The sequence below is a fragment of the Pantherophis guttatus genome, chromosome 3, assembly GCF_059756535.1.
Source record: "Pantherophis guttatus breed Tessera chromosome 3, ASM5975653v1, whole genome shotgun sequence".
In the NCBI taxonomy this organism is placed as follows: Eukaryota; Metazoa; Chordata; class Lepidosauria; order Squamata; family Colubridae; genus Pantherophis; species Pantherophis guttatus.
In genome coordinates, this window is record NC_142065.1 from 196,364,368 (window position 1) to 196,390,116 (window position 25,749).

Genomic DNA, 25,749 nt, shown 5'->3' on the forward strand with positions numbered 1-25,749 from the left:
CACATACATTACCTGCTGAGATAATTAAATAAATGCTGTCTCAGTGACTCACAGTTTGGATGTTCTCACTATGCCTTCAAAATTGGGATAGGGGCTTACTCTTACTCTAATACACATGGTATTACATATGCTTATAATTGTTGCGAATTATGTTTGAGAGCCATTGCCAAGCAGGGAAAGGTATCTCTTTTTCCTAGAATCTGAGATTTTCTCATAGGTATATTGAGCAAGTTTGTGACAGTCTATATATCAATGTCCACAAGATTAAAAAAAATATTCAGTGTAGTTATGAATTTATTATTTAAGAGGTGCCTAAAATATGCCACTGTTGAAGCTTCATGCATCAGCCAAGAGGTCATTCAATTAATAACACAATGTGGTGTTATTGCCGTTGCAATTTGTTCACTACATTATGGAGAATAGGAACTCCATACTATTTTTCTAATGGGAATGAGCTGAATAACAGTTTTCCATCATGTGTGTACCAGCTTCTATAAAACCTACAACTCCAATGCAGTAAGAAACCTAGTTACTCATTTACAGTATATTGGATGGTTCCTTCGTGCAGATACAACCAGAAACAATATCATTTACAGTATATTGGATGGTTCCTTTGTGCAGATACAACCAGAATAAGAATAATAAGAATAATAAGGACCTAGCCCTCAAGAAATGGGCTGGATCCCCAAACAATCAAATATGAATTATCTAACTTTCCCTTCTATGATAACTCTAAATACAGTACAAAGAAATACATGTTCTAGGGTAAATGGTCTAATTACTTTCATATATGGTGTGTAATGTTGAGATGCCAGAAACTCTGCTGACAGTATTATTTTTTCTCATGCCAAAACAGCGGCACAAACTTTCTTCATTTCAATATCAAAGTCTGCCTTAATACATCTTAACTTCTGAATGCAAATGTCAAAGCCACTCCTGTGCAAGTGCATTTCTCCTTGCAAACTCAGATAAACATTGCCCAGCCAAGCCAACACTTTCAAAAATTCAGCAAACTTCAATACACTTATCAAATTAACATAATCCAGTTGGAAAATTCACTCATTTATTTTGATAAAGACAAGACAAAGCAATTTGTGCCATCATGCATTCATGCAACTTCTAGGAGCCCAATGCAAATTTCAGTTTTAATTCCGAGGAGTCATGTTGCCTATTTGTGACTTGATATACAAAGAAAATTACCTGCACTCTTGTGCAGATTTACAGACATGCAGTATAAGTTATAAAGGAAATATTAGCTAACCGATCCAACTATAGTAACATCAAACAGTTTCAGTTTTAATACTATGATACTACAAATCTTTTAAATATCATTCCTACAATACCCATAGTTACCATGGTGCCATAGTATCACACACCCCAGATGATCATATAGAAAGAGAAATACCACTTCCTATTCTTGTAATCCATCATGATTGATTGAAGTAATCTTTATGGAACTTCCTCCCCAATTCGTCTTATTGGAATACATTTGACTAGATCAGAAGATGAAAATGCTTACTAATTATGTTTAACATATGGGAGTCTCCGATCCTTTGCTGTTACACTATGTTTGTGAAAAATTAAGAACAGATTTCCAAAACATGAAACTTGGTATTCAAAAGCCAAGAATAATTGCAATTGGAAAAGTCCATGTGAATTATTGAAAAGCAGTCATGAAACTTCACATTTCTTGACACCAATAAATTTTAGAACAAAAGAAACCTTGAGACAAAGCCCAAGGTTCAGAGCCTTAAGATATAAAAGTATATGTAAATAAAATATCAACGTTATTGTCAGCTCAATAATAAATATGATACTGGTGGGACCAAATATTCTTAAATTTATTCCAAAGATTGCCTGGCCAACAGTCAGCAGTGCTATAATGGTGGGTTCCTGAATTGGGTGGAAGGTTGGGTAGAAAGTTGGTCTATACCAGGGGTCCTCAAACTTGGCACCTTTAAGACTTGTTCTGGGAAGTACAACTCCCAAAATTCTGGGAGTTGAAGTCTACAAGTCTTAAAGCTGCCAAGTTTGAAGACCTCTGGTCTAGATTATGTGTAATGTACTATCCAACCCTTGCATTTTACAGGTGGATGGAGGGAAACTTTCTACCAGAAAACCTATGCCACTCCTTATTGCTATTTTAAGGGAAAACAGTGAGGAAACTGATGAGTTAAGCTTTTAAAAAGGGACTCAATTATTCCAGCATTCATGGAAGAAGTAGCATGGAAAACAGGAGAAGGCAAGTGCCCTGGAGAAAAGAAGATGAAAGGCAGAAGAGGAGCTGAAGATCAAAGATTAAAGAAGACAAAGGAAGACAGATCTGCGGAACTACCAACGTGGGAGATAATAGCAGCTTGGTTAGGATATTGGGATCAGGCCTTGCAACAGCTGGAGGACATTTGGCAGCTATCTCAAAGCACACGGAAAGCACCGAAGGGCATCCAGGAAAGTGGCAAAGAAAACTCTGGGAGGCTTAATAATTTCAGTAGATATTAGCAGATGACCAGCCAAAGGTGGATCTGACACTGGCATTAAGAAGAGAGTCCAAAGTCAGGCTGAACCACATCTGGCTAAAAACCAGGAGAAGTTACTTCTAGTCCTGATTTAGCTTTGAAAGCCAGCTGGGTGACTTTGGCCAATCACCATAAGACTATGAGTGCTAGTCCCACCTAAGTCACGAAAGCCAACTGGGTGACTTTGGGTCAATGACTAGGAGACTATTAATTCTAGTCCCACCTTAGTCATGAAAGCCAGCTGGGTGACCTTGGGCCGGTCACATTCTCTCATCCCACCTCAAAGGGTTATTGTGGGAAAGAATAGGACGAGGAGGAGGAAGAATTAGCTATGCTCATCACTTATAAAAATAATAAATGTGGGTTTCAAAAAATCTAAAATAATAATGTCCACAAGACGAGGCAATAGCTGGAGACCTCCATTTCCTAGACAGAATCACTGCAGCAGATCAGATGGCAGGGACAAAATTCCCAAGCCATCAATCCCTACTAGCAAGCAATAAACCAACATTCAACCTATAAGATAGTTTCTGCTATATCTCAGAGCAAGATCACAAGACTACCAATCAAAGTATGCAGAAAAGAGCTAGCAACAGGAATTATTGTTGCACAATTGAGATTTGATGGGTCCAAAGTAAGAGAAAATAGAATAGAACTTTAGTATGCTAAGGAGGAATAATAAGGTATAGTTACAAATGTTAAAATCATTCAGTTTCATCTTTCCAACTTTTAACCTATCACAATAAAAGTAGAGACCAAGCTGCATGTTCTTTAGTTATTCTAATGGTGTTTAAACTCCTTTTCATATTAGAAATATCTGATAGTAGTGTACAACACATCAAGACTGCATAAAACAACCAAATAATTTAATCATTAAACAACTAAGAGCACATAAATTATTACCTATATGGAAATAAGCATTTTATCGTGGGGAAGGCCAGATTTGAGAAAGTGGCAAGTAAAGTCATCCCTACTATAAACTGTGATCTTCAGAGAGTCTTCATCTTCTAAATTTAAATTATCTAAAAGAAAAAGAGAAAGAAAAGCTGCTATGCTACAAAGCCAGAGATAAGGTAATTGTGATAATCCACTCCTGGTGTTCATGAACTACAGTCCTATTCATTGCTTACTGTTTATGCTGATAAGCATTAGAATTCAATAATGACTAGGAAACAGCATCCCATCTCTATATTGACTGTAATGGGTTAAATAAAGCGTCCTTCATATTAATTTCAAATCCCAATGATTACATGATTTAAGGAGTATACCGAATAGATAACCCTAATAAAACACATTCCAATAATGTGCATCATTATGGCTAGTAAATGACTTATGTTTTTCATTATAAAATGTTGGATTATAATCAACTATCAACCCAGAAAGCATAAAAAATGGGGATAGAACGTAATTATAATAACTACTTTAAGCAATCTAATGTATCTAGTTCTTTAAAAGAGAAACACAGATTTGATAGAAACTTTGAAAAAAACTTATCAAGACTGAGTTCTAAATCTAATACGTTCAAAACAGTATTCTCAAATCTCAAAACCCTTGTACATTTGAACCAAAACATCTTATATATCTTATCTCTTATCTAATCATACTCAATTAGTAATTTCATATTATAACCATAAATTAGTATAGCAAACCACCACCCTATGATTTCTACATTTCCTCCAAATCAAACTCCCTTATTAAAATTCACTGTTTCCTTTATGTCAGCTTTGGAAGCCATATTAACACCAGAAGTTTCCACGCTGCCACCTTCTTGAGCTTGAGAAAGGAGGAGGGGGGATTTAGTAGAGAGATTATAGTTAGACATAGTAGCATTCTTCTTTTCGATCAAGGTCATGGTGTTTCTGCATCTGGAGGAGTAGTGGTTGCAGTAGTGGATCAAGTTGGGACGGATAGTGATTGGGCCATGTGATGGACTGATGGGTGCAGAGCAGTGGTGGGTTGCTACCGGTTTGCACCAGTTTCAGCATACCGTTGGCGGAAATTTGGCCAAGATCGCCAAACTGGTAGTAATGGCCGGCTGGCCATCCCCCGAACCAGTCCTCCAGTTGCTGCTCGCTCACCCCGGCCACCATGTTCATTGCCACCATGTTCTTCGTGCACGCGCATCCCATTTCCTTGCAAATCCAATGGGACGTGGAGAACATGGCAATGACGGCAGCAGCTTTTTCCGCCAGTATGTTTTGGTGGACGGCAAAGAAAGCGACTGGCAAAAAAGTCTTTTCGTAGGCTTCTTTGCCAGCCACTTTCCAGCAGCAGCGGCTGGCTGTGGGTCGCTGAAAACTCCAGTCAGCTTGTCTTCCTGACTCTGGACCAGCCGCTGCGGAAGGTAAGCAGCCAACAAAGAGGTGGTGATGGGGGAGGAAGGCAGGCAAGTGGGCCTGGCCACGGGGACCGCCAGGAAGGCAGGCAAGCATGTCAGGGCCACCCAGCCATGGGGAAGGGAGCTAACAGCCTACTTCCTTCCCTGCGGCCCTGTCATGCTTGCCTGCTTTCCCGGCGGTCCCCCATGCCCTTGCCTTTTGAGATTGGGTCACACATCCAGCCCATAATGGGAGACGCACTGCTTCCGGCCTGGTCCAACCAGTGGGTGGACGGGCAGCCCTTCAGGGAGACAGAGCCACTGCGCTGGAGCTGAGAGGGGTGGCGGCAGCAGCGGTGCTGCAGGAGAGCAAGCAGATGTCCCAAGGCGGCTGCACATGTGCACCACATATGAAGGGAGGCAGACCCTGCACCTCTGAAGAAAAGAGGCAGCGACGAAGCCCTGGCTGTCACCCGAGAGAGGGCCGCAGAGGGACACATTACATGCCCATCACCCTTGCTACTTTTGCTGCTGGCTTCTCGGTGCTCTTAAAGTCAATCTTGAAAAGCTTAGATTTCCTTAGATCACCGCCAAACTCATTGTTGGGAGCATCAGGCTAGCCCCTGAATATACAAGAAGTGTTGGACAAAGTTCTTCCAAAGTTTGGCCAAGTCTTCTCCTCCTTCTCAGCCTCGTATCACAGAGCAAACACGCACAGTCTATATTATATTTTCTATAACATGGCAATATTCAAATCTGATGCCTACTTATTTGTGAAAAGCAGATAGACATTTACTGGCTCACCCACTATCTGGATAATTCAAACTGGCCAAAAAAATAAACGTTTCTCCTTTATACCTACCTACGTATCTGATGTGGGGGGGAAGTGATGACTTGGTTATTAAATCCACAGGAGTGTTTAGAGATCAGTCAGCATTCCTATATTAATTCCACAACCTGGTTCCCAAAGTAGCCAAACAGAAACCATTGAGAAGTCAACAAGCAAGGCACAAGAAATAAGTGACTACTTCTAGTTGCTAAACTAGATAGACCATTCCTAGCCTTAGCTGAGCCCATCTAATTATTTCATCAATAATATCCTGGGATTTCTATATAGTTCACAAGCTGCTTACCCACTCCTTCTTGGGTACTAAGATAAAGACAAATTATATCACACTCAAAGCTAGAAACCTACACCCACATTGTTCACAGGTTATTTTAAGATATTAGCTTTTTGAAACTATTGGTTCTGGAGTTATATTTTCAGATTATTTTTCAACCCAGTTGTCATTTTTTAAAAATCTATGTATAATATCATTATAATTAAATACAAGGCACGTATCACGCTCATTAATCTTTTGCCTAATGGATTGCTATACCACACAATCTGATCACACATAGAACAATGTATGATTACAACCAAGCACTTCAGGAACTTTGAAGTTTATAGTTGGTTTTATACTTCCTTGAATGACAAGGGAAAAATCGAAATGATATAGGATGGGACCTCACAGAGAGAACAAAAATGGAAAAACTAGAACTGTCTATTCCTGGAAGACCATAAGTTAACAAGAATCCTAAAAAAGTAGAGCAGATTGTGTTGCTGTAAATAGGCTACTATAGTTTATTATTATTATTATTATTGTCCAATGATGTACTTAAAAATGCTTTTGGGTACAGGAAGTATATGCTAGAGAAGTGATGATGCTTAGAATGGACACGACTAATTTTCATTCCTCTTAATATTTATGTCCTCTATCAATTATGCGCATCAAGCTGAATTTAGCTTAAGCTCATTCCTTGTTATGACACTTCTCTACTGAAACATCTTTTTCAGTATCATTTTAGCTTGAACTGATACAATTTCACACTTTATTCCTTTACCTGCTACGTAAGTACATCACATTAACAAAGAATGAAGAGGCATTTTCCTAACCAACTAAGTGACAAGACTCATACTTTGACTGGTTTTCAAAAGGCATGCTTATTTTGTTTAGGTAGCCTGGATTGAAAACTAGAAAAAATATTAATTGGATTATACCACCACACTTTCAGATTTCTATTTATTCTAATGTTAATTTTAAAAGAATTATATAGCATAAGAAATTAAGATTTAAATATAGAGTCCATTCCATGTTCAAAGTAAACTATCAAACAATGATTCTTAGAGAATCATCTTGCTGGTTGGGAGAACCTGTGCTGAATTAAGAAATTTATCCATCTGCTTCCATTGTCTTAATCTATATTGCCAGCCTTATTGACTCCCAAATGTTATTATCATCTATCAGCATAAAATCAAAACATTTAGGGAAACTTATTATTTTCCCAGAAATTGAAGAAAGGAACAAAATGTATTTTTTTTCCAGAAATTGAAGAAAGGAAATCCCAATCAATAATAAGATAAATTCACAATCAGATATGGTGAAAATCTCCCAGAGATGAAGAACACAAGTTAGACAGATTTTGGCAACATGATGCCCACAAACTTGTGTTTGCATCCACTTGCTCAAAATTCTAAGTTTGCTCACTAGCAATTGCCAAAATCCTGGATTTGGAAAGCTGATTTAAAAACTGAAGACAAAAATTATCAAACCAGCAACTTCTATGTTTATCGTTCTAAATAGGGTTTTACAAGGTATTAATTAAATCACTAAAACCTTTAAATAGTATTGTAGTCAGCTAACACATGATTTATTTAGTTACCAAGCATAGAAACCAAATTCAAAGTTTTTCATGTCTTTAAATAAGTAAAAGTTAAAGTTGGATTTATGCACAGATAATGGTATGCAGTCTTAACATATTATTTATTTCTTATAGATATCCATATTCTCACTTAATTTGCTAGTCTTAAAGGATTTTTGCAAAATATTGAAGTGAATTTTCCAGTGAACGCCTATCCTATACTTTAATTTTGAAAGAATGTTGTCGGAGAAAAGCTGGGACGTTTTGGTCAACAGAGGTTTTGCCATTTCTCTAAATGTAGATGCAAAACATTTTTGGAAATTATTAATAGTTTATATTTGGGGTTGTGGTTTTTTTTCTAAGCTGCATGAAAATATTAAATACAACAGAAGACAGAGTGGACTGTAACATAACCCACCAATACACTTCTTAAAAGCCTAATTATTTTGAAAGCAAAGCAAAGAAACAGATTTTAATAATTATTAACACCAAAAGAGCTAGGGGGAATCACTAAATATTGATATAAAGTCAGGAATATAGATAACAAGCTATTTTAATATATTTTTTCATGTTACTTGGAGAAACTATATTATCTCCAAATGGAACAGCATCTTTTGCCATCTACTAAAATGCTAAATTTGCGTTATTGACAAATAACCTTTGATACATTCTGGTAGAGAGAAGTTCCCTGAGTGTGTAAATTTCTGATCCCAGTGGCCAACCCGGATTGGATCCTTCAACATTATCCTGGGACACATATATTTGCCTTCATTTGTGAAATAAAATGTTCTACTTTCAAGTACTGCAATATCACATAAAATTCAAGACGTTTCCAACGAATACACTCTGAGGAATTTTTTACATAACTGTTCCAATAAAATGCTCAAAATAATTTGCATTTCTGATCCATAAACAATCTGACTGCCATTATCAATAGCATTAAGAAAAATTATACTAATGTACAATTCTTGGGGAGGAAGCCAAAATGTAGGCATCAAGTATTAAATCAAGCACATCACTCATCAAGAAAGGCTGGGAAATCCATTTCAAAAAAGTGCACGTGTGTTCTGACAGATTTTCACAGAATCTAAATGCTTGTTAGTTGCATATCTAAACAGCATAAGGGTAAGCTAACAACAAGTAGAAAGTAAGGGGCCTTCATTCTAAACAATGCATTCGAAACTTATTTTTAACAACACAGCAAGGCTATGAAGACTCCCTCCCTTTTCTTCCCTTTCTTCTTGAAGACTGAGTGTAAAATTACTTAAGAATGCAGCTAAGCATTCTGAATTTTGTTCACTATTAGAGGTATCAATATTGACAATCTTGAATTCAAAGCAATTAAAGGTAAGCATTTGTTTTCCTTAAGAATGGTTCACAAGGACCACTTAAATCTTGTTCTGTTGTACATGCAGTTGATTTATGTCATTTAATTAGGAACTTATTCAGGAAAAAAGTACTCTTTCGGTTAATAAAGCAAACAAAAAAATCATAACACTTAAGGGTGGACAAGATAATTTGCTCCCAATATCAGCCTTTGGACCTAAAGCCAAATTGAAATAAGGGAGACTCATCAACTTGGTAAAATAGTTTTTCTGACAATTCAGTTTTTTTTAAAAAAAATTAAAAACTACAGATTTTTTTCCTTTTACAATATGATTTGTTCTATTAGTCTTTCTTTTTGAAAGTCAAACAGATTTACCTGTTATTCATCAAATAACAACCCCCCCCCTCTCCATCTTCAATAATGAATGCCAAAAGCAAAACTAAGGTTAATTTTTAATACCCAAATAAGTAAAAGTTTGCCAGTTACAGTCCTGGTTAAAATAACATCAAGAGTTCTATCAGAAATTTTTATAGCATTTCCATTGTGGAAGTTTGATCTGGAATTATTTTTGCCATGAGCAAAAAAAAGAAAATTTATTAGAGACTGTCAGAAAAAAAGAAAAAAAAGCTTGATTTATGTATAATTCTTTTAAGGTAATACATTCCAGAGACTCTCTGAAGCTAGAAACTTCTTTAACCACAATTCTTTCTTCATCCACTACACAAATTCCACCATTGCCTCTTTACTTAAGTACTCGAAAAAGTCCCTTTTTGCCTGGAAGCTTCCAGAAGTTATTTGTTTGTTTGTTGTTTGTGTATAAACACACACACACATTTCAAAACAAAAAACAGTGATTATGTCCTACTCAGAAAAATAGTCCACAAACTAGTTTTACAGTGCAAATCAAAAAAAAGAGTTGTAGGTAGGAAGGTTGGTAGGTAGGTCAGTAGCTAGGTCGGTAGATATGAATGAATGAATGAATGAATGAATGAATGAATGAATGAATGAATGAATGAATGAATGAAAAGTTGAGGTTTGCATATACTTCCTTCCAGGCTAAAAAAACCTGTGGAAACAATACTATGTAATCTGACTGATTCTAAACTAAAGATGAATACAGAGACTCTTAAGGAAGTTCCTTTATATATATATTTATAACTGCCATTACAATTTGTACAAATAACTGAAGGCAGCAAACATACGTAATAATCCTTCCTCCTCCTATTTTCTCCACACCAATCCTGTAACATGGGTTGGGCTTAGAGAGTGACTGGCCAAAGTCACCAAGCCAACTTTCATAGTTGAAATGGAACTAGAATTCCATTTCCATTTCCACTGGTCTCTAGCCTGCTGCCTTAACCACTATACCAACAATGGTCTACAGTATTATTATGTGTCATAAATCCCACTGAATTCAACAAATTTCGCTTCTTAATAGACATGCACTATTAAAAACGTTGGTCTGTCATCAGTACCAAACGCATAATAAACTAGAGATCATCTGAGACATCCACCTATTTCTAGTGGCAATAAAACTATTAAAAAACCTGCTCACAGCTCAAATTTCCACCAAGGAGAATTGTTGATCCTTTCCATTTCTATTGGCGATTTTCTGAAGTACAAACTTTTAAGCGGTCTCCTTTAAAATGGATATATGCATTTTAGATTGATATCATTTTAATAGTTCTTCAGAAAAAAGGGGGTTTCTTTTTTTAATCAACTCTTCCATTCGCAATACATCCCATATATTTCAAAAATTGAATGAGCTTCTGTTCCAAAATGATATACCTTACCAATACTTTTGCCATCATGCAAAACACAAGACTGCCATCCCCATAATCTTCATTAACAATACCTAGAATTTCTAATGTTTAAAGTCTTTTATCTTTATTTTCAATAAACATTACCAGTAAGCTTGTAAAGTCATCAACTATTGTTAATTATGCATTAATAGTTATGACTGAGTCAGTAATTTGACAGATACTTCTCATGCATGCTCAAGCAGGGAAAAAAGGCCCACTGATCTAATGGATTTGCTCATAAATAAATTTGTGCATAATTTCTGCCTAAGAAAATCCAAGGCCAAGGAGTTTTTTGAAACCGAAATATTTCCTTTTTTCAGTTCCCCCGCTTTACCTGTTTAAAGGCATAATTTACAACTAACAAAATATCCAAGCAATTATCAAAAATTTAGATACAAGACTCAAAAAAAAAGTCTTCAATACAAATCCATAGTAACAGACACAAAGAACAGTGTCAACAGTTGCTAGCTTTGTTAGAAGAAAAAACAGCATTCTCTGCATGCATGGGCATCATATGAAGATACATGATACACCAATCTATCTGAAAGTAAACACACTTGACTTCAGACATGAGAACTAGGGATTGTGACACATTATGAAAATGAAAGTTGGACACTGAAGAAGCAGGATAGAAAGAGTATTAAAAACAATGTTGGAGAAAACTCCTGATAATACCATGGAAGACAAACAAATGGATCATTGAACAAATCAATGCAAAATTCTAACTCAAGGAACAAATGAGCAGACTAAAAATATCTCATTATGGAGATATGATGTGAAAACCTAGTCTCTGGAGAAATGTTGAATGTTGGAAACTGTGGAAGGACAACCAGTGGATTAACTCAATTACTGCAGCAATGGATACACCAAGAGAAGGCAGGGAGCGATAGAGGCAAATCATTTTAGAGACTATCTTTGCAGTCACTAGAAGTAGACACTGATTTCATGACACATAATCAATAAATTATCCAACTCATTAAGGGCTTTATACTGACTGGATATTAACCAATTAAATCTCTCCTTTGTATACATGCTTCTTGAAGGGAAAAGGCAGCCTTTAATTTGTATTTTCCATGTGATCTGGAGCCCTGAATATTCAAAGTTCAATGGAAGCCTTACTAGGAATAATAGCACAAATATCCTCCTGAAGGGGATGTTCAAGAGAATGGATATCAAGCAAGTTAAATCATGTGATGTTCTACTCCAGAGTACTGAGCTAGTTGATATGAATGGGTCACCTGAGCAAGCATTTCATCTTGAATTATGTTGAGTAAACATGAGACATGCAGTAAATTAAAGAAATAAATAACAAGTGATGGAAAATAAATAATGAGATTGACTCTTATGCTAAATAATGCCAGGGAAAAAAAGGGTGAAAGGCACATGACTGTTTGGCAGTTGCAACTATGATGATATTCTATCTCAAATGGGAAGCACAAATGAATTAAAGCCCTACCATCAATAGTTCCAGATCTCCCTTCATGCCCTCCTAATATAGTCCCTGGAGACCCAGATGATAGGTTCATCTAATTTAGCAGCGAGTTTATGAAAAGTATTAGCTACTTATTTATAGGAAGTTTGTAAGTATGTTAAGAAAGCAACATCCCATTTCTTGTATTAGTAGTTTGTTAAGACACCTTTCCTTATCATAGTTAATTTAAAGGTTCTTCTCCTTGAACTACCTTCAGATATGTTTGTTAAAATGGGCTCTCTGGCCTTTGATTGCTTCTGCTAATTAATCCTCAGATGCAAGATCAAGGTTTCATCATCTTGGAACTCTCCAGATTTGCCTTAACTGTAATGTGAGAATGACCTTGGCAAATAAGAGGAAGAGCTGCAGCCAGGGCAATTATCAATAAAAGGTAGCATAGCCTACACAAGGAATGGGAGCATGACAAGTATCTCAGAAAAAAATCCTACCTAGTTTCTTGGAATGTAAAGGGAAGAGATGACTTTCAGACTTGGAAGATTCTGTTAATGGAACCTTACAAGTTAAAGCTAGTAGTTCTAGGTATATTTTTTTGTGTGAACTACCTCACAAAGCTGACATTAAGTGAGCATCAAGCTTATTAACTAAGAAACCCAGAAGTTCAATAGTTATTTGCTTTTGAAGATTGATCAGGCAGGCATTCATTGAATAACAAGTCTCTATGGAGCATGTAACCGGTATCTAGTGTCCCAAATTCTGGGAACACTGAAATTTCTAAACCTATATGTACAAGTTTGCCAGGAGAAGCCCTGGTGGTGGTGTAATTAGGATAGGTATTGCAGGCAAACTTTGACCACAACCTGGAGTTCAATCCTGATGGGGCTCAAGGTTGACTCAGCCTTCCATCCAAGATTGGTAAAATGAGGACCCAGATTGTTAATATACAATGCTGTATACTAACATTATAATCTGTCCAGAGAGTACTGTAAAGTACTATGGGGAGTTTAAGTGCTATTGCTATTACTATATTGCATAAATCAGATGGTCTGAGATAGTCAGAAATGAGATATTACATAGACAGACAGACACTAGACAACTAAACTTAACACTAAATGTGATAGGACAAGTTAGCCATCTTAATTAAATCCACCTATATTAAAATGTAAGATTGACATATCTTAAATATGGACAATTACCCACATTTATTACGAGCAGGACAAAGGTTGTTCTTGAATAACTCACTGGTGTTCTAAAATGACTCTTACAAACAATAAAAAGGAAATAATGAAAACAAAGTGCTAGATAAAAAGATATAAACTACTTTAAAACAACTGGACCAACTTTCAGGTAAACTCTAGGTGATACAAAGTTTTCAATTCTTCAACAATTATTTCATTAATGAGTCATGATAAATGACATATATGTGGAATAATCTGTATCACCTCATCCTGTTGGGTTTTTTTTCTCCATACCCAACTGTGTCATCAAACATATCAATGTTCTGTTCTTCATCAAACCATTTAGGCAGTCAACTCCAACATAAACATCAAAGCCATTATTTATTGGTGTATCCTGTTTTCACAGTAAATACAGTAAAATACAGTAAAAGCACTGAATAAAATCTAATCTCCCTGAAAATGTTCTCAACTTTTCCATGCCAACAGACATCCTATTCTGAATGACTTTACAAAGGTAGTCGCAAATAGTACCTGAGTCAAAACTTTACATCATGAAAAAAACATTAAATTAACGCATTAAAAAACACAAGCTAAGCTTTGATCATACCACTGTGGCCACCATCTTGACATCCTAGTTTTGAAGTACGACAGAGCAAAATTAGTGTTTTCTGTTTTTTAAAACAGGTCTAAATTAGATAACCTAATTTGCATATATTTTTAGAAAAGATGCATTTATCTATCTTTCTACACGCCATAAAACACAGCAACACAGGACAGAAAAGGGGAAGGATTGGACAAAAATGTAACTTTTTTTTAACTACTTAACATTAAAAAAAAAAAGCTCATTTTCCCTCATTAGAAAAAAATAAAATGTGTTTCATTCTGTATGTTTCTCTCTGGATTTCACAATAACAAAAATTTACAGGACTCTTACTCAGTATTACAGCCAAAGTTCTTAGAAGAGAAAAAGAAATGTGTATTTCCAAAATGTTCAAGTATTATCTGTTATTCACTGATTGCTTTTCAAACTGCAGAACATGTCCTCCTCTCTCTCTACATGTGCGTATCTACACACACACACATTCACAATTCACATAATTTGATGTTTCTCAATTTAATGGAAGAAGCAAAATAACGTGAAAGTATATATCACATGGTCTGTTTAAATCCGACTTAGATTCATAGTCAATTATTTATTCATTATCCATTAAAAGCAGGTATTTTAATAAGATTCTCACTAAAACTGGACAAGTCAAAAAGTTTGGTTAAAACTGAATTAAACAAATTGTAAGCAAATTCAGATAATGCATTACAAATTAATTTCTCAAGCAAATTATTTTTTCAGTGTTTTTGGCTGCCAAGCATAAATTTTATAAACCCCTCAAATTATTGCTTGCATCAAAACACTATAATGTTTGCCTGTAATACCTAAAGAAGGATTTCAATACAAATCTCGACTCATACCAAAAAAAACCCCACACACCTTGATACGCACTGGGCATTTTATTCATGCATGTTATACTATATTCAAAATTGTCAAAATCAATACTAAATTACTAGAGATTTCACAGTAAAACTATATGGAATGCTATATTATACCAGTTAATTTAGAGACCTATATCTTTTGTTTTCATTTATTTTCATACTTAAATATCAACAGTTTTAGAGTCCAAGTAATAAAAAACAAAAAAATAAGGAATATGCAAATAATAGCATAATATCATAAGGACCACTCTACAGTTACTTCAAAGAGCAATGACAATAATGTAGGCTCTTTGCGATGCTATCTTTGATAATAGAAAATCTCTGGCTAATATCCAGAAGAAAGCTGTGCAAAAGCAATCTGAACATCTGGAGTTTTGGTGGGAGAACTTGCTTTCCAAGAGAGCTATTCATTCAGGAATTGACTTTCCTATTTCCCCCAATGGACACAACGTTATCTGACCTTCAGGGCAATAGAAATCTCATCACTCTTCTCAGATTTTTGTCTAAAGAGGTCAACAAGGGGAAATATGTTTACCTATTTTAAAAAGTTATTGGTTAAGCCTATTTAAATCTAAATAATGTCCTGCATGTTAAAGTGATCTGTTTTTGACACCAGACATACAGAAGCACACAAGCGTGTACAGCTTCTCTGCGTTTCTTATTTTTTTTCAAACCCCATCTCTGTCTTACGTAGTTACCAACTCTGTGGCTGTGGTAGTTTGAAAAAAAATTGTATCTTTAAACCAATGTTAAATAATATTGTGTTATCGTGGATAAGAAGCTGCCACAGTTGCTAATAATAATTCTGAAACTTTGATGAGAAAAGCAAAACTACATTTCAATACTTTCGGTAACCGTGCCACCAATTGGAAAGTTTAAGTTTTGACATGGTCATTCTATAACTTGCTATTTTCATAAAAGCATGAAATATGAAACTAATATTGAAATTAAATTTAGGGATCATTGTAAAAACTGCGGATAGATAGATATGAAACCTGTAATGGTTAAGAGTATACATGTAGGCATTTATATTGTATTCTGTTTACATATAATATTGTACATTCACACAATAGAGGAAAAGACCCATGATTTTAAAAACCACACTAGCGTCTGTACTATATGTTCCAAACCAAGGGATATTTAAACCCTTCACTTTAGAGCAATACTACTGCCAACTGCCAGAGGAAAATATGTACGCAAATCAAAATATGCTACCTTTGTTCAAACAATACTGCTTTTCATTATATAATACAAACTGTCATACTTAATCTCTCAGGAACCCAGAAATGGTAGATTCTTGGATCCAGAGATGGTTTCAAATGGTTTGAGGCAAAACTGAAACACAGCATTTAAGTAAATCTTGTACAGGAACTTAAGTTCGACTGATGAACTTTTTACATCATCTTTCACTTACAGATTTTGAACCTCACAAATAAACTATCAATCCTGGGAAGAGAACATCATTCTTGTTCTGAATCTTTTGCACAAGCTACTTTTTTTTTTCTCAAAATTTCTCCCCGAATTTTTGCTTGGAAAGGTGGATAATTTATGTTATTTTCAAAATGGGATAAAGCAATCACTCTCAAAGCTGAATATAGTCAGAAGAACACCCATTCAATTTACTAAAACCTGTATCTAGAATCTAGTCTATTAAAAGATTAAATCAAAAATGTTATATTATCTGTAATTTTGGGAATTAGACTGTTTTCAAATTTAAAATTAAACAATATTTTATATATAACTTGATCTATATATCAGTCAACATTAAATACCAGGATTAAACAGATCTTTCCCATAATCTTCAAAGAAGACAGAAACCTAAGTCATAAGCATAAGATTTCAAGCTTTAACAATTCTTGATACAAGTGCATGAACCAAAAATTAGAAAACCCTCTCACTACACTTTTAGGTTTTCTAATAAAATTAGACGGCTTTCTAATAAAATTAGACGGCTTTTAATAATATACTTTTATAATATAATCTAAAATACAGTTGAAAAAACTTTCCAAAAATATCTGAAACTGCATTCACCCACGGAACTTAAAGCTAGAGCGTTAACCCCCAAAAGAAGTTATCCCTCTAAATGAGAATTAGAGAAACATCGTCTGGAAATGGAAAAAAAAGGTCTTGAATAGAGTGATGTTGAAATGAAAGTAAAGACCGAGACAAGTTAAGTGTAGGGATGGAAGCGCAGGGCGAGCTGACATTTGAAAGAGTGGTGCCACTGAATTATAGTTTTCCACTCTGGGTGGGGTCCCTTTGATTGGGTGGAGCACCTCCCCTGAAGGAAGGAAAAACTGGCAGAAGCTGACTTGCCCTTTGACAGATAACTCAGGTTTGCCAACATATGTAGTCGCACCAACCTCAGCTTCACCAAGTTGTCTCTTGTCTAATCTGGGTACAGACAGATGTTTCTGTCGGTGTGAAAAGTCTAACTGTACAACATACCATAAATATTGTATTTGAAAATTGTTTGGGTTTGTACGGATAATCCCATTAAATGCAGTGTATTTTAAAGGGCTGCATATTCTCTTTCTCAGAAATCATCAGCTTTGCATGGTGAACAGGGTTACTAATGAGTGGGACTAGAAGAAAGAAGAGAAAAAGGAAGAATTAATGCCTTTATTTTAATTGTGTTTGGCTGATGGGAAATTGAATGGTCCTTTTTCTTTGCAATGCTCCTCCACTTCTGTTTACATTTTTTTTTTACTTACATTAACAGGTGTGAAAATATTTTTTTACTTTAAAAGAGGAGTTTCAATTGGTCAAGAGTAAGGAATGACTAATCCAACTACTTATCAATTCTCAGATTTAGGAGGAGGAGAAAACAGGGAGAAATAATCATGCATTTCAAAAGTTTGCTGGGAGGCTGCTCTCTTTTTTTCCTAAGTAGTTTATATTGTCATAACCTGAAATGCACTGATATTCACAAAAGTGCATTTGGAGAACTACAGCAAAGCTCATCAGGAAAGCATTTTTAAAAAAAATAATAATAGCAAGAATTAAAAATAACTGCATCAACAGGGTCTCTCTTCAGGCTTCAAGCCCAGTTTTTCTTCAGTTTTCTTTAAACAAAATAGCAGTTAGGCCACTAAAACAAATCTTGAACATTATTAAAAGTTAAAAGCTACCAATTACTTCTGTCTGTTCTGTTAAAGTAAAGTTTGGCATTACGTCAGTCGGCTTAAAGAAAACAAGGGAAAAAGACCAAAAGAATGAGAGCGAAGGAAAGTTTCCTTCTGTATAAATAAAGCCACCAAGGAAGGTGTCTACCCCTCTTATAAAGAGTTGATTGCCAGGTTTATAAAAAGCGCAGGCCACATTTTGCAAGAAAATACAGAAATGTTTCATGAGGAGATAAATGTTTTAAATCTCAGAGGGTGGGGGGAAAGGAGTAGTTCTGTATTTAGAAGGCGAACAATTTCTTCTACAGGAAATTCTACAGATTGGAAATTCGTGTGTGTGTGTGTGTGTGTGTGTGTGTGTGTGTGTGTGTATGTCCATATATGTGTATGTGTTTGAAGATAAAACTAAAAGTACTGAATACATTCAACTAACTATCAAGGTGCTTGAATGAATCATTTAATATAGAAAGCTCTTTTTAGAATGAAGTAATAAATCCATAAAATTCTACACATCTCATAAAGTATGTTTGTGTGTTTTCTGCTTAGAAACATTCATTGGTATTTCTTGAAGCTGGAGCGATACATATTCCACCACGTTTACAAGTTCGATTAGAAAGTTACGAGAATTCTAATATAGCGTCATTCTAAACAGCGCAAGCTTTCCACAGCTATTGTTATTGAGAATTAAATCACATTTACACTATTTTAATCTAACTCAGTAGACAGATAGCATAGATAAGTAGATATTGTAAACTGCAAGTAATTACTTCACTTATAAAAGTGGTAAACCCAATTAATTGGAGCATATGCGTTAGAAGCAAGGAAGGGTATTAAAATAGAATAAATTCAGATGTAAGGATTGTCTAACTATCCCACCACAGCTCTTCTCCCTGATTGGTTTTCATAGAAGAAAGTCCAGTTCTACATAAAAATGGGGCACTGTGCCATATAATTTGCAACTATCATAGCACATTACAGTATCGTTTTAAATAATGAACAAATAAAATGTCTGAGATAACACTGTAAGACAGCAAAACGCGCCCACTAAAGATGGGTAAAGTTTTCTTTGAAGATACTTCTATTATTGTAAAAACAATTTTATTTATTTTGAAACAGACTATAAGGTATTCGCTAAAAACGTATATTGAATTTTTGTTGAATCTACCCAAATCAACACACTTAAGAATTATTATAAAGAGTATTGAGTTTTGAGATTTTTTTTTTACTGGCAATAAATTGGTTTGAGATGAGATTAGTAATAGATTGTTAATAAGTTTCGCACCATAAACCTGAATGTGTTTACTCCGAAGAATATTCCTTTATGTTTATTGGTGTTTATTCTGCATTCAGATGTGCCTCTAATATATTCGAGTTAAAACATTCTACCAATGTTCACTTGAAATAATTTTCATTTAACCTGCACTATAACTAGGAGAAAATCTCTATATACAGTCAATTTATATTCAAATAAAAATGTGTATTATTGTGTAATTAATGCTGAAGCGTTAAGGCACAACTATATTTTTTTTAAAAAAAACATTTATTACTGTTTACAAAAGTATGGCAAAGCAGTTGGGTTTCTTTTCTATCCTTATTGACAACAATGATGAAAATACCAAAATAGAATATATTTGGGTGGAGATTTTACTGTCAAATCTAAATCATAATTCTGTTGCAACAAAATATAAGGAGGAAGTTGAAACATAGTTTTTTTCAATGTTCTTTTTTTTAAAAAAAAAATCAACACATAGGCAAAATGGACAATAATAGTAGTTTCCAACTTTTCCAAGACTCAATAATAATTGATAGTTTTTAAAAGTTGTTATTTTCGGGGTTTAATCAATACTATAATCCTAAAGTATTCTTCTTATTGCCTAATCATAAAAGTAGAGTGAACTAATCTACAGGGTATAGTATTAATTATGGATATATTTATTTGGGAGTCTCTTTTTACTACGTTATCCAAGTAGGCAATGAAAAGTCAAATATTAAAGAAGCTTTATTCTCAAATAGAATTTTTCACCAATATCTCTGAAGAGATACTAATATCTTAGAAATATAAACTCCATGAAGTGAATAATCAGGTGAAATTGAATCAACCAATAGACATCTCAGAAATCACAAATTATGCCAAACTTTTTAACTTAACCACCTCAAAAATGTTGATAGTCAACAATTTCCTACACGTTTTTCAAAAATGTACAGGCCTGATTTTAATCAATTCCATGTAATGTAAGATGTAATATTTTGGATAGAAAATTTAACCAAAAGCCCCAAGAAATACAAATTTGCACTACTTTTCTTGAGGAAATAAAATGAATAAAGGCTAATACCAACAAAGATTTTAATAGTCTGATGAAATGGCTGGCTTCTTTGTATCCACTTAAGTAGTATGCAAAACTTTACAATATAGCAGGATCTAAAGTTGATTCCAAACTAATGTGAAATATGATTTGCTTTTTTTTTTAAAAAAAAAAAATCCATTTATTACATTCTCCAAACACTTAAATTATCCTAGCCCACAAGTTTCTAGGTTGCGTTTGAGTTCCAAGCACGTTAGACGTATCACGAGAAATTTTATTTCACTTTTCTACAGGCAACTTTTTTCCCCCAAAATTCAAATTGGACGGAGTCAAAATACTTTATCATTAGCTTCCCTAATTATTTTACTTTATAACAAAGTGTTGTGTGACTCATAAACCATTATGACAATCACCTCTGCCAGTATCGTACAGGTAAGATCTGATTGTGTTTGACGAAAGGTGTACTTTTGATACTTTTGATTGCTGTCAGATATTAGTATCTTAATATCTATTGAACTGTACATGATTTTTAAAGCCTTTCCTATAGGAGCAAGCTTAATGTCAATGTTGAAAACCATTAATGTATTTTCCCCAAATGAGCCAGAGTCTGAAATTATTAACTTTTCAGATTCCTAACTGCAAAAGAGTAATTTACCCCGACTATCTCTAGATACCTTAACAGCAAGAAGTAATTAGTTCATCTGACCTTAATGTTTGAAAAATGTTAAGGCATTCCCGAAGCCCGTCTGTCTGCGTGGAAAATAAAATATGGTCTGAATGAAGAACTACCAGGGAAAAAAAATCCTTTTACAAAGAAGGCTGTTTTTACGTTTTTTATTAACAAGACTAGAGAGCAGAAATGCTCTATATGCACATACAATATATACACACATATATGCCACAAACATAAAGCACCATAAAAGCTTAGTTAAGGCTGCAATGCTCTGCCTACAGAAGAGTACATCAGTAAATGCAGAAGGACTTATTTTTGAGTCGATACGCTTAGTCCCATATTGCAAATGGATAAATCAGATGTTATAGAGAAAAAAAAATACAAAGATATATATTGTGTACATATAAACACACATATGTGCTTATATATGTCCATAAATGCTGATTCTTTTTCTCGTTTATAAAGTATGTACTATGCTATTCTGCAAACATCTCAAAAAGGCACTGCGTATTTTATGCATTTAAAAACTAATTCAAAAATTCCTGACTAAGTTAGCCAAGGCCTTACATCTCAAGCCTACACCATCTAAGTCCTATGAAGAGTTTCACTGTGAGGCTTGCTTGAATTCCAGAAATGAAAACATACGTGTTTGAAATCAAAGGTTTCCAAAAAGAACCTGACATCCCCTCCTAAATCAAAGAATTGGAAGCTGGAAAAACTAAGAGGACATGTAGAGGCTTTAAGTTATATCTTTATAGAATCCTAACTAATTTTTTTAAAAAATGTATTTATCTTCTTCATTCCTCTCCTACACATTTAAGAAACAACACAGCAATATAGGAACAAAATTCCATCTCTAAATTGCATCATGCAAATTTAAGCATATGGTGCAAGAGAGATTTTAGGGTTTAGATGAAGTTAAGCAGCTGCACAGGCGCCTCTCACTCTCTGGTAAATGCATAATCCACAATTTAACTGGTGTTATACCTTTTTAAAAGAACATAATGACCCCTCTGTGTTTGTTTGGTTTTTTTTAAAAGGGGGAAAGGGGCTAAAGTATTCCATTTGTTTGTGTTAGCCAAGTTTGTAACAAACTTTCACTACCAGTCATAAAAAAAAAAAAAACTTACAAAACGTTGATAGCATTTCCAGACCGTTTTGTCAGCATCACGATTTACAGGAAATAGTTGGTCTTCTCATGAAAGAGTTTATTTGCATGAGCCAGAAGACTTAGCAAAAACAAAGTTTAAAGGGTTTTTTTTTTTTTAATGATTTTTAATATGCCGAGTTAGTGAAATATTTGAAAGGGTTTTCTCACCTAACAGACATATTGCAAACATGAGGACAAGCATTGCCTTCTGTTCAGGAAACTCTACTGTACATTTTTCATTGTTTTCTCCAATAAACCTTTATCGCGTATTTGCACTTTATATGGTAACTTGAGCTTTTGATTTTTTTTTTAACTTCACCAATATTTCAATTCTTACGATATTTTTTTTAAGTCGCATAGAACAAAAGAATAATGCATAAACTATTTGCAATGCAATAGTTGGGACATTCCTTTTTAATATGTATAAAGGGGGGAGGGAAGATCAAACACCAAATTAAAAACCATCGATTAATATATTGCGCCAAAGGTTTATCAAAAGCTCTCCATTTTTTTCCAGCCATTCTGAGTGTGCGATTGTTTACTACAAGAAGTAAACTTGGTGGTATTCAGGAAAGTGCTAGACACTGCAGACAGACAGTCTTTTTCTTAACTATGTTTTCTTCCAATTTTGTATTCCGCACCCCCACACACACGCACACACACTATATTTTCTCCCAACTTTCCAAAATGTCTTGCTAACTTGTCATCAGAATGGTAAAGCAAATCTTTATGAGATCTCTCTCTCTCTGATTTACTCCCCATCATTTGTTCGTTGACTTTTCTCTTTCTATCAATCTTTTCAATCCAGGGATTTCAGAGGTTTGACATTTGCCGAAGGAAAGGAAAATAGTGTACACATATAACATGTGTACATGTACAAATATAACTTCTCCCCACTTTGAAAGCACCCTGTTTACGAGAAGAATAACAAAGAGAGCCTACATAAATCGTCAAAGGGGAAGCCCTCCACGCCAAAGAGCACCCGTCAACTTAAAAATGCTACTGAGATCTAGCAAGCATTCTCCTAGGATCAAAGGCAAAGATCAGAGGAGGGGAGGTGGGGAAAAGAGACCCATGGGGTACAAAGTGTCAAGTTTGAAAGCACCCTCACCAAAAGAAAAAAAAAATCCTTCTTGGGAACTTTTAATGACATACCAGCCCACCAACTTCCTCGCTCTGTTTATCAGAAGTTACTACAATCTTTCCTTCTTGAAGTGCTAGGAAGTTTGCACTTCTCCATTCATTGTGATTTTGGGGGTGGGGGGGTGGGAGGAAATCTGTCCTCAGTGCAAGCAAATGTGAGTGATCAATGAAAAGAAAAAGTAGACAAAGTAGGTTGGGACAAATCAAGGGGAATGAGTAGGGAGTCCCCAGTCTTTAAAAACCTTTTCATAAAAAGTTCTTTTAAGATATGAAATTACCATCCAAGTCCTCTTCCTGGCTGAAAAAAAAAGAGCTTAGCAAATAAACATTTTCCTCTCTCCCATCTCATCAATGCACACATTATTCCATATTCATCGTCTCCTTTTTTGTTTTATTTTGTTTCTCTCTCACCCTCCCCTTGTGGGATGCTTCTCCTCACCCCTTTTCATCTCTCTGGAAAGTTGCACACAGAACCCAAGTCTTCTCAAACATCCCAAAATGGGGAGCAAGAGGGGACAACTTACTACTTTGCATGTGGCATCCTCCTTCTGTAGTCCGGCTTTATTTTTGCGATTCCCATTTAAAAAAAATCAAGAAGAGAAGGAGCTCACTTTGGGGGAGTCTTGGGCACGGGGGGGGGGGAGGGCGGGGGTCTTGGGCCAAGATTAGCCAAAAAGGTCTTTTCTAAAAAAAAATAAAAAATAAAAATCCAGCAAAATAAAGCAGGGAAGTGGTGTGTATGGGGGTGAAACCTGGGCACCTCTTCTTTCCCGATGGAGGGGACTTAAACCAAAGCAGTGCAGACTCTGGAGGGGAGGGGAATTAGCAAAGCCACAGCTAGAAGAAGTTCCTTTCTTGTTGGGGGGGGGAGGGAGAGGAGTGGAGGAGAAAAATGGGAGAGGGCGAAGGGAAGGGCTTTCCCCCCCCCCCTCTCGCTTCTCCCCCGGCTGCTGAACTTGACCTTTGCTGACTTCGCCGAAGCGGGCTACTGCAAGTTTCCAAGACGCCGATTTCCAGGCATTCGACACACGAGTTCATCACAAAAGCCCTTCGGGCAAAGGGGGTCAGGGAGAAAAAGAAGAAAAAGAAAAGCGGGGCGCCTCCCCCTCCACCCCCCTTTTCTGATGCTTGAAACCCCCCAGAGCTTCTGCTTTACGAGTTGGGGTGGGGGTGGGGATGAGGGAAATCAAGCGGCCGAGTTACCCCGGCCCCTCTTTTTCCAAAGCCACCCTTGCCTGCCTGCCTCTCTCTCTCTCTCTCTCTCAGCCCTTCGCGGGCGCGGACTGCACGAAGAGCGGCGAAACGTCTGAACCCAAACCAGCCACTCGCGTCACCACCACGCAGCGAAGAGCACAAGCCGGAAAAGATCCGCGCGCCCCCTCCATCTCCTCACCTCCCCCCCCCCTTACACACACACCACACACTCACACATTCATACACGCATCTACCCCACACCGTTCCGGCTCTGGAGCTGGCCGGCCCCTCCTCCTCCTCCTCCTCAGCTTCCCCCCCCACACACACACACCGGCATGTCCCCATCACGCGACCCCCTCCCTACCCCACCCCCTACCCTCGGCGGGGCGGCCGCAGCCGCGGGGTCCGGCTTACCTGTTGATTAATCAGCAATAATTCGAGCAATAATGATCGCAGCGCCTGGAAAGATGGTGGCACCGCCGCTTGCGCCATGAACCGTCTTTCTGTTGTTTGCCACAAGAGTTGATCTTGGGATTATTTTGGAAGAGGTGGAGGAGGGAGGAGGAGGGGGGGAGAGAGGGAAGGAAGGAAGGAGGAGAGAGAGGAGGAGGAAAGGAGAAGGAGGGAGGAGGAGGAGGAGGAGGAAGAAGAAGAAAGGGTTAAGGAGCCGACGGGGGTGGGGGGGGGAAGGGGAGGGAAGGGAGAGACAAGAAAGGTCTACCTTCCCTTCCTCCTCGCCCCTCGCGGATGAGGGGAGGGGGTGGAAAGCCAGTTGGTGGGGTGGGGGGGGAGACACCCGGCTCTCGCTTTAGCAAAGAGTCGGGGCAGCGCCGGGCTCGGCGTGGAACAAACAAGCGTCCGAAAAGGAGGCTGCGCCCGAGCTCCGCGCTTTATCACAAGTGTTATCGCTTGTCAGGACCTCCGTCTTCGACCATGACGTCAGTTTCAAGATACCAACACTATTAATATCAAAGGGAGCCTGAGCGAGCGAGCGAGAGAAAGCGCCACCCCAGCCGGAGAGCCCTTAAAGAGACAGTGCAGGCGTCCCCCCTGTGGCCGCGGACGGCCTTAGCCCGGCCCTCCGGAGCGGGCAAGGCTCCTCCTTCTCCGGCTCGGCCGCTCTCGCTGCCGCCGCCGCGGCCGCCGCTGCTGTTGTTGCTGCCGCTGCTGCGCCGCCACCTCCTTCCTTCCTTCCTTCCTTCCTTCCTCTTTCTCGTCGTCATCCTCCTCCTCGGGACGTGAGAGGCGGCGAGGCTCTGGTCACTCGGCTCTTGCTGGCCCCTAAGGCCGGCCGGGCGAGCCGGTGGAAGCGGCGGGGATGATGGGGGCCGGCCGGCAGGCCTTCGCTCGGGAGTTCCTCTCTGCGCGTTCCTCCCCCTTCGGGAAACCCATCGCTTTGGCAAAAGAGCCGCGGCGTGGTTTTTT

The 25,749-nt window shown here is 37.0% G+C and overlaps 1 protein-coding gene across 23 annotated transcripts in view; it reads right to left on the reverse strand.

Moving 5' to 3' along the window:
• TRPS1 (transcriptional repressor GATA binding 1) overlaps positions 1-25,507 on the reverse strand; it is a 268,713-nt gene extending 243,206 nt beyond the window's left edge. For 2 of the 23 annotated variants that reach the window (XM_087890867.1, XM_087890859.1), the window contains exon 1: positions 24,739-25,361. Coding sequence is in view for 2 of the 23 variants with exons in the window: in XM_034422204.3 (XP_034278095.1) it covers positions 23,655-23,664 (10 nt within the window). In the remaining 21 variants the exon portion in view is untranslated. Of the gene's footprint in view, positions 1-23,654; positions 24,497-24,738 lie in introns of those variants that run through there. The other 21 variants (XM_034422208.3, XM_034422200.3, XM_087890863.1 and 18 more) reach the window with 17 other exon arrangements.
• Between the last annotated feature and the right edge of the window lie 242 nt (positions 25,508-25,749).